Source organism: Myxine glutinosa, chromosome 3, assembly GCF_964187855.1.
Source record: "Myxine glutinosa chromosome 3, kmMyxGlut1.1, whole genome shotgun sequence".
Taxonomy (NCBI): Eukaryota; Metazoa; Chordata; class Myxini; order Myxiniformes; family Myxinidae; genus Myxine; species Myxine glutinosa.
The window spans coordinates 133,076,944-133,092,547 of NC_136263.1; the positions used below are offsets into that span (position 1 = coordinate 133,076,944).

The 15,604-nt window shown below is 39.4% G+C and overlaps 1 protein-coding gene across 2 annotated transcripts in view; it reads left to right on the forward strand.

The window, feature by feature from the left end:
• LOC137423207 (myoferlin) overlaps positions 1-15,604 on the forward strand; it is a 213,775-nt gene that overhangs the window by 80,112 nt on the left and 118,059 nt on the right. For both annotated transcript variants that reach the window (XM_068110102.2, XM_068110103.2), the window contains exons 14-24: positions 44-112; positions 350-393; positions 636-718; positions 1,074-1,103; positions 3,361-3,470; positions 5,696-5,809; positions 6,963-7,140; positions 8,356-8,480; positions 13,530-13,636; positions 14,099-14,291; positions 15,387-15,536. In XM_068110102.2, the coding sequence (XP_067966203.2) occupies positions 44-112; positions 350-393; positions 636-718; positions 1,074-1,103; positions 3,361-3,470; positions 5,696-5,809; positions 6,963-7,140; positions 8,356-8,480; positions 13,530-13,636; positions 14,099-14,291; positions 15,387-15,536 (1,203 nt within the window). The remainder of the gene's footprint in view (positions 1-43; positions 113-349; positions 394-635; positions 719-1,073; positions 1,104-3,360; positions 3,471-5,695; positions 5,810-6,962; positions 7,141-8,355; positions 8,481-13,529; positions 13,637-14,098; positions 14,292-15,386; positions 15,537-15,604) is intronic.

Here is a 15,604-nt window from a genome sequence, read left to right on the forward strand (position 1 = left end):
TTGGGAGACTAATATTGATGAAATTTGCCATTTTTTCACGCAGCTCAAAACAGACGTTATCCGACAAAATGCAAATCCTGAGTTCAACCAGACCGTCAACATGGCCATCAAGGTGAGTAATGTGATCGCTTCTGTGTTGGGAATTAAAAACCGAAATATTTGGTTGGGGTAGATGATTCTTGATTTCTTCATCAATCGCAATGCAAAGATATTGGATTTTTTAAAATATTTTACAACATTTGTACCCTTTTTGATATGAGCATCAGCTCTAGGTTGCTTAGTATTTGAAACTTTGAGTATACAGTCCTATTTTATTTAAAATAGTTTTTATTTATGTTTCTCTTTTCAGTTTCCATCAATGTGCTCGGCAATCAAGTTAACCATGTTCGATTGGTGAGTTAATGCCTTTGTGGGGGATGAGGTGGTGCAATTCGTTTTGGTATTGATTGCATTCTTGCGAATTTGTCAGTCTTAAAAAAAAAAAAAAAATTGAACATATTTGCATATGTTTTAAAAAGACACCTCCTCCCCCTAATGTAAACATTTAAATAATGCTATTTAACCTTTACCTGTATGACTGAATAGATTTGCAGATGAATATGCATCATTGTATCTTATTTGATGTTCGTGAACAGGGACCGAGCAAGCAAAAATGATCCTATTGGAACTATTTTTTTGGACATTTCCAAGATTTCAATGTCTGGCGGAAGTAATGAAGGTGATTTTGAATTTTTGTTTTGTTTTGACATATACTCCAAATGCAGTTCATCTAGAATGCTCTTCCGTGAGCCTACGTTTTAATTAAAAAAATTAATTGTGGTACATTTGTAAAGCACCTACACTGAATTACTTATTCTTGCATTTACCTTTCAAATTGTGCTGGATTGTTGGTAAAAGTCTGTTTTTCTTTTTTTGTTCTTTTTTAACCAGCTAGACATTACTCAATGAAGATATGTCCATTGAAAATAACCTTTTTTTAGAAAGTGTGGGCAGCCACTCAATTTTGTCTGATTTATTGATGAATATTGAACTTTTCACTAATAATGATTTTATTTATTTGAATGAAAATACAGGAGAAACATCAGATGATGAATCATCTGCAGGTAATCACAATACATGTTTTGTCTGATGCATGCTTTATACTAAAATCTGCAAAAATTGCACACGCAGCTTTCTAATCAAAGCAATTGCTAACAATTATTGTGTTCATAAAAAAATTGTAATTTATGCCATTTTAATTTCTCTAAAGTGTAAAGTCTGGTAGATTAACATATTAATTTTAATATTGATGGAACTACATTATTATTATTTATTTTTTCTGCAAGAGCAAGGATCATGAAAGAGCAAGGTTAAATGGACAGTGAGGTAACGAGGCAAAAAATGGAGAGACATACACAATCATGCCGAAGGGGAGGTGCGGCTCTTTGCCACCACCTCCATTTCGTCGGGGACAGATAGGACCGAAGATAGGAGCGAAAACTGCGAGGGAGGCAGCAGCTTTGGTGGGACAGAGGATTGCGCATGTTTAACCTGGTGTGGCACTGTTCGACATGCGTTTGCAAGCGGCTGAGGCCTGCAGCTTGGTGGGCTCTGTCGACTCCCACTGGCCCAGGACAAGGGATCAAGCTTTGGTGACTCCATTTTGCCAACCTCCTGACAAGAACGAGTGGGATCAAAGATCAGGGCAAATTGAACAGCATTGATGGGAGTGAAGACAGCTGAAAGCGGAAGCTTCAGTGAAGGCGAGAGCTGAGCACATAGTGCCCTGTATCATGCTGATCGACATGCATTTGGGACGTGGCCTGGCCATACAGCCTGGAGATGACCACTGGTGGCAGATAGGACATGCACACACGGACGCACACTTTGAGACATAGTAGGTCTCCATTCCACCTCATGAAACCCACCAACATGTGGAGATGGCAGCCATCATCAATGGGTTTGGAAAATAAATTCTGAGGAAGAAGAGGAAGACATAAAATGATGATTCAGAAAACCTTTGAGGTTGTTGGACAAAATCAGAAAACGAAGTACTCTTTATTTGAAAAAATTAAAGGCAAACTTTGAGTGATTTTACTTTACAAATTTTTAAGTAAAATTTTTTTCATTGGTGCTGAGAATGATTCAAATGCTTTTATATCAAGAAGCTAATTTGTTCTCATAGGAGGAATTAAAGATATAAAGAATGAGCGAAGGAGGGAAATGTCAAGCAGAAGTGGTTGTTGATCAAGCCGTCATAAAAATATTTTTTGGAAAAGAAGAGGAAGAAGTAGCATCAAAAGCCGAGAAGTATAAAAGGAGAACATCCAGGTGAAAGGAAACTTTGAGGCATGTGTCGGTCTCGAGCCAATGAAGCCCTCCTACTCTATGATGCCTATGCTGATTGGCAAGACACGTGGAGTTGTATCAACAGCACCCACGAAGGATACAAATAAGACATGGGAATGGATTCAAAACACAATTAACACAGCAATGAAGTGGTAACAGAAAAACAGACAGATATCGGTGCGGAGCTCTTAGCTTTGAAGCGTTTCAACGATGGACCTCCTGATCTGTTCAGGGTTCTCGCTCCTCCACAACTCTTGATCCTGTATATAGAAAAAAAAATCTTTCGACAAGGTGAACAGCCATATTGGGGCATTTGCTTTTTCCTCCTCGTAGCTTTGAAGTTTCAATCACAGGTTGAGTTGTCTGAAAATATGGAAATTGCATGGTGGCAAATTTTAAATACAAGTGGCATGCTTCAGCACTCCTCCTTCCAAGTGTCTTCTGTTGAAATGAGACTTATTTTGGAACATTCCCATTGTGCTTTCATTTTGAATCTCCAGTTGCCAACGATGTAAAAAGAATCAAAGGACTTAATCGGGGCCAAGTGAAATGAAAGCAGTGGGGTGATGACAATTAGATGCATTACAGCACAGAGAACTACCTGATCAATGTTCCACTCAGTAACACAAATGAGGTCTTTTGCTGAGATGTCAGCAGCTGAGGGACCCATTGTGCTGTCACTTTGTCCATGTTCAGTTAATTGTGATAAATCTCTTGCACATGATCCATGATTAATTCCAAAGCTTTTCACAATCATATTGATGAAACAGCCTCAATACTACTATATCACCTGCTATCTCTTAATAACGACATGATGTATGAGTTGTTACCCCTAGGCTGGTCATCATTTGTTACCTTTTTGGAGGATGGTGGTCAGTGTTTATTTGACATTCTGCAAGTGCTTGTCCATTGTCTCTTGTTTTGATATTCTGTTGTTGTTGTTGTTGTTGTTATTTTCACAAGTAGCTGTCAAATTTTCAACGAACCGTGTCACACATTTTGATTTCCTTTTTTTCCTTCTCATTCTTGTAGTGGACACCTCAGGCTTTCTGCCCACGTTTGGCCCGTGTTTTTTGAACATGTACGGCAACTTGCGAGAACCTTCTACCACCAATGAATTTGAAGATTTGAACTTGGGCGAGGTGTGTTTGGCAGTTGTTAACTGGAACACTTTTCGATGATGGAAAAGGCATTGACAAACTGATTGCTGGAATCCATATACACAAGGAGCGACATGACGCATCCCAGAATTTTCTGATCGCATAGGTTGTGGGCATCATTTTGTATTCATCCATCGCTCATTGAATTAGCAAACATATTGATCAAAATGGAACTTTGTGTTCCACAACTCTTGCAGAAAAACATCATTCTCATTGTTCGTATTTTTTTTTTCTCAGTGTGGGATAAGAAACCTCAGTGTGGGTTAAGGAAAAAAACAAAAGTGGTAGAAGGAGTTTTTATTAGAACTCTTGAAAGCAAAGACAAAACAAAACTAGAATGGCATTAGGTAGCGAGCACATACATCTGTCTGCGAGGTTGAATAGATTACGTTTTATTTCACACTGATTGGTCATATCTGGATCCGGACCCTGAACCAAAATCAAATCGCTTGTTCCTGTCACTTACCCAACTCATCCACCAAGTTTTGTCATAACTCGTCCACAACTTTTTGAAATATCATGCTACATATCATTTTTGGCCTTATCATTCAATGGTGAAGAATCACTTTAATTTTTTTTTAAATTATTGTTTCCGGATCTGGATATTCGCCAAAATCCAATCAATTTGTCCATGTCACATACCCAACCTCCACCAAATTTTGTCCGAATCCGTCCATAACTTTTTGAGATATCCTGTTCACAAACAGACAAACACAAAAGACGCCATGCAGAGCACAATGCTTGCAAAATGTACCTCCATCCACACCCCCTCCCCCCAAAACAAAGTTGCCATGGAGACATCAAATTGTCCATTTCATTAATATTAAAATTGACGATATTAATCATAGCTCGGGTCAATCGAATGAGAAGTGATTTTTGAACTTTGACCTTCAGTTGACCTTTTGACCTTAAAAATAGTTGGTTTACCAATTCAGTGAGGCACACTAGGCAATTGCTGTTAAATTTTCAAGTTAATAGGATGAAAATTGATGATTTTTCAGATGAAAATTGATGATTTTAGAAGCTTGAGCTTGTGTTGATCTTTGACATTTTCACCAAGTTAGTTTCCCCATTTGGTGACGCAATATGCAAATGCTGTTCAACTTTCAAGTCAATCGGATGAAAAATTGACGATATTAGAAATTTTATTCAAGATGACCTTTGACCTCAAATCAATAGGCTTACCCAACTTTAGCTCTTTCACGAGCCTCGACTCTGTATATTTAAAAAAAAAAAAAATTAAAAAAAATAGGTTTCTCAGTTGTGACGACCTCTACAACTTGGTAACGTTTCATGACGATCGGTTTAGAATTGTGACCTGTAGGTGAGTACCAAACAAGCAGACAGGCAGAATAACAAAGTAGACCGACCAATGTACTTGAAAAGTTCTCCATTTTACAAGTAACGAGCAGAGGGAGTGAAAACACCTCCGGTTAAAAAAAAAGCTGAGTTAAAAAGAAACGAACAAACAAAAAAAAACATTTGCAGATTGCAGTTAAAACTTCACTTCCAAGTGGCTTTCCATGAGTGCAAGTTCAGCATGGAAAAGAGAAAACGAGGTGCAGCAAGTCAGGTGAACGTGATTGGTGTGGTAACAAGTAATAACCACAATGCTTTTGTGCACTGCTACAACTGACATGTGGGAGGGAGCATTGTTTGTGAAGTAGTTGAATCCTTTGCTATGTAACAAACAAGCTTTGCGATATTAAAGGCAGATTGTGATAGAATGGGAAAGTCGTCTCAATTGTGGAAGCTGGTGTTATGCTTTGGCACACAGATGGATTAAATAAATGGGATGTCTATGGATGTATGCTCGAAACCATGGGAAGCCTACGTTTTGGATGTTATTTGGATTGTTAATCTTTCACCGAAGCAAAATTTGATATAAAAGGAGGTGAGTGTGGGTGGAGAGGAATGGATTTAAATTAACTTCCCAAACAAGGAGGGAAGAGGTGATGCTTTCATTTCATCATCATCGATTGTGATACTTTCGTCCTGTCATTTCCGATAAAATAATCAGTCCTTGTCGTTCATTGATTGTGATACTTCCCTTTGATCCACGTTCATTGATGTCCTGGGTCATTGGTCTTGTTTGTTTTTTTTCTAACTTATTTCAGTTGTTTTAAACATAGTTAATGTTATACTGAAGCCCACAGCCTTTTCCATGACGAGCATACACCTCATGTCAATGTTTTCTGCCCACGCAGGGCGAGGGAATGGCATACAGAGGACGGCTGCTTCTGGAAGTAGTCACAAAGCTGGACGAGGAAGTACCATTGCCAAAAGAGACCATTGCCAATGATGACTTGCTGAGAGTTGAGGTAAACTACGTATTGTAATTATATTGATGGAAAAATATTTCAGTCGTCCCATTATTACACAGTATTGAGTAGATTCATCCCACTCACTTCCCCCACCGCACACATGCACACATGCACACATGCATACGCATGGACACACATACACACACCCAGCCATGAAAGTTTCAGGCAAGTTTTGGTAATATTCCCATTCTATAGTCTTTACCAAATAAATATGGATGTGAATTTAATAGCAGAAAGAACTGTCTCTGCAGGAGTCTATTTGGCTTATTGGTCTCTCATTAGGATTTGTTTCATGGAAACTGATATTGTATTGTTTGATAATTGGATGAGATTTATTGAGATTGAAGCTTTCTATTGGAATGCTGTACTAAAAACCACCTTTAGAGGCCATTTTTTTCCCCGCAAGCGGGGGTTGGCCTTTTTCGGGGACCGTGGTTGTTGTTGTTTTTCGGTCCCCTTTTTGAAGCAATGTTTTACGGCCGGATGCCCTTCCTGACGCCAACCCTTTTTGCTGCCTTTAACGACAAGCAGGGAATTACCAGTGAACTGGTACTCAATTAGCCGACCTCGGAAGGATGACAGGCTGAGTCAACCCCCCTGGCGTTAATTCAGCGATCGACCGGGATTCGAACCCAGGATCCTAGGATCCTAAGCTGGCACCCTAGCCGCTAGCCCAACACCAGGGTTTAATTAGCCTAGGTTTAATTAGCCTTAGGTTTAATTTAATTAGTTTAACTAGCCCAACACACCAACACCAGGGTTTAATTCAACACCAACACTAGCCCAACACTGTACTAAAATTGGTTGATAATATAATCCATCTAACTTGCTTCAAAGCATCTATTTGTTTTTGTGCTCAACAGGTAGCAAGATCGGCATTGTTTTGGGCTGTTGTGCTTCGATAAGGATTTGTAATATTGATAGATTTGAATATAATCTGTACAGCATTGTTCAATGTGCTCAGATACCATAAGCTGCTTCTTCTGTTTGCTTTAATGAGGAGGATTTAAGATGAAATTAAGATCTTCCCATAAAAGTTAACAATACCAATCCTAAAGGATGAGTTTTAAATGCAACATTTCTTGAGGTTTGGTTTATCCTTCCTGAAACATCTTCAACATGACAAGTTTTTCTTTATTACCCACTTTAGAAATACCTGCGGCGTCGCAAGTTCAGCTTGTTTGCTGCTTTCTATTCGGCCACAATGTTGGAGGAGTTGGATGACGCTGTTCAATTTGAAGTCAGCATGGGAAACTATGGCAACAAGTTTGACTCGTCTTGCAAACCATTGGCATCAGTCACTCAATTCAGCCGCGTTGTGTTTGATGGTAAGTTTTGCTAAGGATGTGCCCACGATCGTCGCATCTTAGCAGGTAAAAATATTTTTCTTTGGTGTAAAGGTGAATTGCAGCATATCCATGATTTTATTGATCAGAATTACTTGAGGTGAAATGTTTCATTGTAGTCTTAATACTTTTTTATTTGCACGTTATTAACTTCAGAAGGTCAACAGTGGCACAATTACATTTTACATTCTAGAAACACCTGCTCCCTTGGGGAGCATCCTGTATGGGGGGGGGGGGGGAGGGTGGGGAGAGAGGTGAAGGGGAGGAGATGGGCAGTGGTGATGGGGTGGAGAAAGGAGGGGGGTGAGAAGAGGGGAATGGGGGAGGTGAGAAGAGGGGAAGGGGATGGTGAGAGGATTGGATAGGTGGGGCAAATATATTCTGTGCCATGTCTAGTAATTCCCCGTGTCAACAGCATGCAGGGGTCAGTGTAAACTACTTTCACTGTACCACGTGTACAGGTGAAAATCCTAAGTCGTCTCACCCACGAATGGGTTGAGGGTGATGGTTTGTTGCCTATCACCTGATCCTGGGATGCATGCGATATTTGGGAGATTGGTCCAGTCGTGTTTTTTTCCAATTTTCCAAGCATAAATATATACAAAGGAGGGGGGTGAGAAGAGGGGAATGGGGGAGGTGAGAAGAGGGGAAGGGGATGGTGAGAGGATTGGATAGGTGGGGCAAATATATTCTGTGCCATGTCTAGTAATTCCCCGTGTCAACAGCATGCAGGGGTCAGTGTAAACTACTTTCACTGTACCACGTGTACAGGTGAAAATCCTAAGTCGTCTCACCCACGAATGGGTTGAGGGTGATGGTTTGTTGCCTATCACCTGATCCTGGGATGCATGCGATATTTGGGAGATTGGTCCAGTCGTGTTTTTTTCCAATTTTCCAAGCATAAACATACATACATACATACATACATACATACATACATACATACACACATGCATACGTACAAGCATACCGACAGGGAATTGCCTTATTTATTATAGGATGATGAAAGGCAAAACCCCACAAAAAACTAAATCCCCAAATCATAAACAAACATTGGCATGCTTAATGTTTGATGAATGTGTTTGTAATGAACATTATACATTACATTTTATAATGATTTATTGCATATTTTTTGCAACTAGCATTTTGTGTAGTTTAACGCTTTTATTGCCACTCATCATGCCAACCCTTCTGCAGGCTGCAATTACTACTTCCTTCCATGGATTGACAAGAAGCCTGTGATCTCACTTTCCTGTTTCTGGGAAGACATCAACTTTCGATTACATATGCTCAACAAAATCATTTTCACCTGTGATCGTCTGGTGAGACTGCGTCCAACCAATTAGAAATATCATTTTGGTGTGTGTGTGCGCACGTGCCTCATGGTAATAGTATTTATTATGTAGCTCATATAGGAATAATCACCATGCAAGATTATAGGAATAGTTTTGGAATAGGTTTGCTATTTGGCAGGAGATCAAACATCGCGATGTAATTACCTCCATCGAAGGTGGACGGACGTTGTTTTGACCCCTTTCTGTGTGTTTTGTGTTTGTCAACAGGATATCTCAAAGTTATGGATGGAATCAAACGAAAGTTGGTGGACAGTTTGAGTGTGATTCAGACTAATTGATTAGGTTTTGGTGAAGATCCGGATCCGATGCTAGAATTTTTAGTGACTAGCAACGGTACCCGCCCTATGGGCGGGACTCCAATTGGGAAGCCCAAATGAAAAGGCAAAATATCAGAAATTGAAGGTTTTTTTATTTTAAACGATTCATATAAACATCCGTTGAATCGTATCACACGCAAATCATCAAAATCGAAACAGTATCTTTAGAATTTCAATAAAAGCCACATCACTGTTCATATTGGTAAATATTATTCCATCGTGTTTCAAATCGTGATCGATACACTATGATCGTGATTGTGAATCGTGATCGATAATAGTGTTCACAATCGCTATGTCGTATGTACTCCAGATAGGTGTACCAAATTCCCGATACGTGTAACTGTACCAAATCAACAGTTAAAAGGATTTTGAGCCGATAGCTGTTACGGCCTTGGCAAGATCGATGGAGACAGCGTTTATTATACTTTTAATGAAGGACACTGTCTCAAGCCTCAGTCCCCATCACGGATGGGGCTCAGCGGTTTACCCGAGCCTGACGGCGAAGGGCAAGGTACACGCTGGCCCGTCCGGTGTAGCGCGCATGCGGCCCCGGACATCGAAGGGCATTAAACGTTCATTAAACATTAAACGTTCATTAAACATTAAACGTTCATTAAACATTAAACGTTCATTACAGGATTACGAAACGAAAAACATTACGAAATTACGTTCACACCGTCACGTCAAACACTACCGTGAACACATACATCGTCACAATGAGAACATCGTCACAATGGACGTTATGCGAACGTGAATGTTATGCGGGAGTCCAAACCTGAGAATACAGGAGACCAAAGCTGAAATTGGGAAAACTAAATAGCCTATTTTACTCCTGGAGATCCCAGGATTACCCACACAAAATATTGTTTCGATCGGTTGAGCTGTTTTTGTGGTACCTTCAAACAGACGGACAGACATTTGGTGAATTATAGTAAGATTCTTCACCATTGAGTGATAGGGCCAAAAACGATGTAGAGCACGATATCTCAACGTTATGGACGGATTTGGATGCACCTCGATGGACATGTTGAGTGTGTGACGAGGACAAATTGATTCAGTTTTTGTGAATAGCCGGAAACCAGCAATTTTTAACTTTTTAAGTTGTTTTGTATGCACCGGCACCTGTGGCAGCTGGTTGCATCATTTTCTAGAATCTGGGTGTTGTTTTTTCTATTTTTTTGTCAAAATAACTTGTGGTTGAAGAAGCTAGGTATAGGCACCTGTATGGTAAGGAGATGGCATGAAGTTTACCCTAAAATCCCATCAATAAGTACTAACCCTGCATTGTATAGGGCAAAGAGAATTTAGTTTGAAAAACAAACAAAAAAAACAAAAACAGCAAGCTTTGTAAAGGTTTACGAAGAGAAGGGTAAAGAAGAAACTTTTTTATTTTATCTTGGTTGAATGCCATTTTCAAGCAGTGTGAACTTCTTTTTGGCATTATTTGTCTCACCCAAAGTAAAAATTTGAACACCTTGTCTGTTTCAAGGGTGTGGTACAAATATTTTAAAAAGCAAAGTGTAAGCTACCTGCCAAGAGGAAGGTTTTAACTCAATGCCTTGAGAAACATCCTTTTTCTACAAGTTGAGTGCATAAGTATTTGTTTTCATAAGTAGCTTGAACGGCATTCAGTAGAGAGCATACCTATGCCTGGTTGGCCGTATCACTCAATGGTGAAGAATGACTTTAAAAAAAATTCTACGAGGCAGATCCGGATCCGAATCTTCACCAAAATTTAATTGATTCTTCCTTGTCCACCAAGTTTCGTCCAAATCCGTCTATAACTTTTTGAGATATCTTGCTATGTATCGTTTTTGGCTCTATCTCCCAATGGTGAAGAATCACTTAAATAAATTTTAAAATTCTCATATCCGAATCCATATTCAGATCTTCACCAAAATCGAATCTATTTGTCCTTGTCAGACACCCAACCATCAAGTTCTGTCCAAATCCGTCCACAACTTTTTGAGATATCCCGCTCTGTATTGTTTTTGGCCCTATCTCCCAATGGTGAAGAATCACTTAAGAAATTCTAGTAGCTGGATCCGAATCCTGATCTTCACCAAAATCTAATCATTTCGTCCTTGTCACATACGCTACATCTCTGCCAAATTTTGTCCGAATCCGTCCACAAATTTTTTGAGATATTTTGTTCACAAAGAAACAAACAAACAGACAGGGGTGAAAACATAACCTCCATCCACCTTTGGTGGAGGAGGTAATGATCTGGGACGTAAAAATTGTAAAGAAGCCAACTTGGTATCTGTATAAGTAAGCATTAAATGATGCCGCCATTGCTTTGAATGGATGCATTTTAAAGCTGGTTTAAAATAGGTATTGACGTGATGAAGGGCATGAGTATAAAGACTCAAAGCACACCACCCTAATGATAAAATAGTAATTAAACTGGTTCTCATGCCTGTTTGCATTCCAAGGGCAGCTTGCATGATTAGCTTTTGACTGAAGTCGGAATTTGGCAAAGTGGCGAAGTGATTGGATTATATGTATTTGCAGAATATTTCATCAACACCAGTCTTTCACAACACTTCGTTTTCTTCTTCTTCTTCTTCTGCTTCTTCTTCTTCTTCTTCTTCTCTATCAAGCACAAGGCTGTGGGGTAGTATAATTGGCTGAGGGCATGGCTATTTCGCTGATGCACTGCCCTCTGTATGGTAGTGCAGGAATTTGGGAATGGTGGCAGCAATAGATCACCTACTCTTCGAGAACTACACCGTGGGTTGTTTAATGTCCGCAAACGGATGTCAGCAGATGGGATGCCAAGTTTAACGTCCATCCGAAGGACGGCACACATTGATGAATCGCCCTGCTTGTGAACACCAGAATGACAGTTTGCAGTTGTCAGGATTCAAACCCAGGCTAGACAGCTTTGAGGCGAGTGTGTCTGTTCTTGCATATCAAGTGAGTGAAAAGAAATGAGTGGATTCCATAGCTAATTTGATTGTCATGAAAGCTAAATTTTTTGTTGGTTTGAATCTGCTTAAAACTTCTGTTAGGGTCAACATAATCTGTCCTGTAAAGGGAATGAATAATTTGAGATGACAGTGAAGAGTTAGCATCATTTGAGTGAGTAGTTACATCGTTTAAAAATAATTTAGAATATTATTTAATGATCTGTGTATTTGATTTGTGCTTTCGTTTGTGATGCGAACAAATAAGCATTGGCAAAAATACTAATCTTCCATTGTTAGTCTGCTAATGAGCGACTGAGGTTCTGTCATAATTTTGAAGTAAATATATCTTGATGTAATCCACCAACTACATAGCCAAACTTATTCACTTGATATTTACATGTGAGATAAAACTCTATATTTGGGAAGTTTCAAAGTAAAAAAATTTCTGCATAATTGCTCATTTTCCAAGAAGTCAAAAGTTATACAATCTTTAGATATCAAATTAACAAGTCATGTAGAGCATTTTCAAGAAACCTTTCGGAAGCCGGAAAAGTGTGCTGCATGCATCGTGCTTTGTTTTTATTTTATTTTTGGGATTTGTTCAAGCCTCATGGAAGAGCTAGTGCACTGAATAAATCAGGACATAACAGGACAAAAGGAAAAATATAGAGTGACGGGACCAATGGCGGAGTTGGAGGGGGAGACATTGATAAATAATGGGTGTGAAGGAATGGGGGCAGGAAAGGAATAATGGGGTGGACAAGATATTGATAATGAAAAACTGTCGGGTTGGAAAAACTGGAAACTTTTGGAAACTAGAAAAAAACTGAAACTGCTTTGGATATATGCGTGGGGTCATTGTCCTGTTGGAACGTAAATCCTTGCCGCAATTTAAGGTCTTTTGCCCTCTGAAGCAGGTTCTCCTGAAGGATTTGCCTGTATTTGGCTTCATTCATTGTTTGTTCTATCCTCACAAGTCTGCCAGTCCCTGCCGCTGAAAAGCATCCCCATAGCATGATGCTGCCACCACCATACTTCACAGTAGGGATGGTGTTATAAAGGTGGTTTTGCTCAGTTTCCACCACACGTAGCACTTTGCATTCAGACCAAAGAGTTACATTTTTAACTCATCACACCACAGAATATTTTGCCTTATGCTCTGTCTTTCACATGCCTTTTTGCAAACTCCAGGCATGCTGTCATGTGCCTTTTTCTCAGGAGTGGCTTCTGTTTGGCCATTCTCCCATGAAGCCTAGATTTGTGAAGTGCTGCAGAGACTGTTGTCCTTCTGGCAGGTTCTCCCATCTCAGCCAATGAACTCTGTAGTTTTGTCAGAGTGGTCATTGGGATCTTGGTCCCCTTCCTGACAAAGGTCCTTCTTGCCTGGTTGGTTGGATGGCCAGCTTTAGGAAGAGTCTGGGTAGTCCCATATTTCTCCCATTTCCTAATGATGGAGCTTGCTGTGCTCATGGGAACCTTCAACACTAGATTTTTATTTTTTATTGCTTTTAATTTTTAATTATTTTGTAAAAAAAAAATTTAATTCTATAATAAAATTCCACTTTGACATTATGGGATATTATGTGTAGGTCAGTGACAAAAAATCTTATTTGAATCCATTTTAAATTCAGGCTGTAATATAACAAAATGTGGAAAAAAAGTCAACGGTTGTGAATACTTTCTCAAGGCACTGTATTACTCATTCTGCTACTTTGTGCATGTTTTATGAAGATGTACTGAATTTTCTTATTTTTTGCCTCCATAATCTTCTCGCTGTTACTCTGTAGGCACGGAAACTGAAAGATCTACAATACGCTATGAAAGCAAAACTTCCTGAACAGCAACTCGCATCCGTTTGGTTGTCTCTTGTTGATCAAGTCATTGAAGACTGCAGGTAAAGATGAAACTAATTTCATTATTTCAGTCAAAATTGTAAGCAGGGACAATGCTCCTGAAATGATGAGAATTGCTTCATTGCAAAGGGACTGGTAGAATTCTGGCAGCCAGTTTAGTGGATCTGACAATTGTGTATTAAGGAAAACGACTAACGGTGTCTGTGTTTGTATTATTTTCACTTGAGACATGGATGGAAAAGAAAAGTGAGTGTAAGATGAAATCAAAAGACTACAAGTTGAAGAAACAGAACAAAAGGGAATTAGTCCGGAAGTAGGTCACAACATATCGTTTAGCCCGTGTTTGTAGAAGAACCTTGCCCCTTGTCCGTAGAGTATTGGCATTGATAAGCACTGATGGACACACTTTTGTTTATGGAATTAGGAACACTTGCTCGGTTAAAAAAGGCAAATGGATATTCATGTCATTGCTTTCATCAATATGTGGCTTTTTGCATCGACAGTGAACCTTTTGTTATTGCATCGGACGTTTCTACAATCACACCACTGGACTTGAAGCTGCAGAAGGTTCGTAACCAGGTGTTGAAGAAAGTCTTCGATGCCGCAAGCAAAATGCGCCAGGAAGCCACTCAGCTGGATGATACCATGTCTGAAATTCAGGACTGGCATGATTGGTTGCAAAATATGGCTGAAGAGGTAAGAATAATGATGCTAGTTGAACCATTTTCTTTTCGTTTTGTGATTAGAGAAGTTGATGATTTGCTTGATTGGAGGAAACGAGCTAGGATCGGAACATTGAGGATGTTTTAAAATGGATATTTTAAAAATAAAATTAGGTTATGCATGTGCATGCATTACATGTGCACACACTTTTCCAGAAGTGAAATTGTTGATGTATCAGCAATGTGGTTCCTGTGAATGATACCACCAGTTTTAGAAGTGGGCAATATGAGGGACCAGCCAGGGTGGCACGATTTAAAATTTAACTCGTAATCTTGGTAGAAAAAAAAATTGCTGACAAATTTAGAGGAAATGAAAGCATTTGACAACAGTTTTAAATTTAAAATCGGGTAATTAAAGTCGATTTCTGTTAATCTGAATTTTCTTTTAATTTTTGAACTTGCTAGCCATTGCGTGCAGATATCCTGGCCAAATTTCGAATGTTTGCATTTGCTGGTTCCAACACAGAACTAACGGTCTGCATTGGTGACAAGAGAATACCGTAAAAACGTGAGAATAAAATTGTTGAAGTTATCTGCCAAAAAGGTGCTGATGTCTCAGGCTTCGTAGTCGAAACAAAAAGGGATATCTGCACACAACAGCTAACAAGTACAATGTCTTTTTATTGCTCCTATGAAGGGTGACTGGCCGAAAAGTCAACATCTTGTGACATTTTACGGTGGATAACTCTAACCATTTTATTCTCATAGCTTCACCCAAATTTATGCATCTTGTTCCACTCTTTTCTGCTCTTTCTATGACCCAACAGAGATAGAGATAGAGATAGAGATGTATATATTTTGTGGCTGAATCTGCAGGATCACATAGCTTGTTGTGGGAGAAGGTTGAAATGGGAGAGGATTTGGCATTGCACAGATCAAGAGAGGGGAAAACTCGTGGAGAGATAACTTTCAAATGCTCAAGCAAACATGGCACCTAATCTTACCGTCTCCTTTTCTATGCACCTCCAAGTGCTTAAATGTTGTTATTTCTATTTTGTATCATGACTTGCAAATCGTGCTGAACCCATGTACATGCTCAAACCACAATACACTGATTTTCTTTTTGTAGCCCCAAAACAGCATGCCAGATGTCACAATCTGGATGTTGGTTGGCAACAAACGTGAGGCATATTGCCGCATCCCTGCTTATGACGTTCTGAATGGTGCTGGAAAAACGAAAGGGAAACACTGTGGCATAACACAGACCCTTTTCCTCAAGGTAAGATCCACCTTTAATTTGTTTTAATTGACATTATCCAGTGAAAGAACATGCTTTTGTGCTTTTGC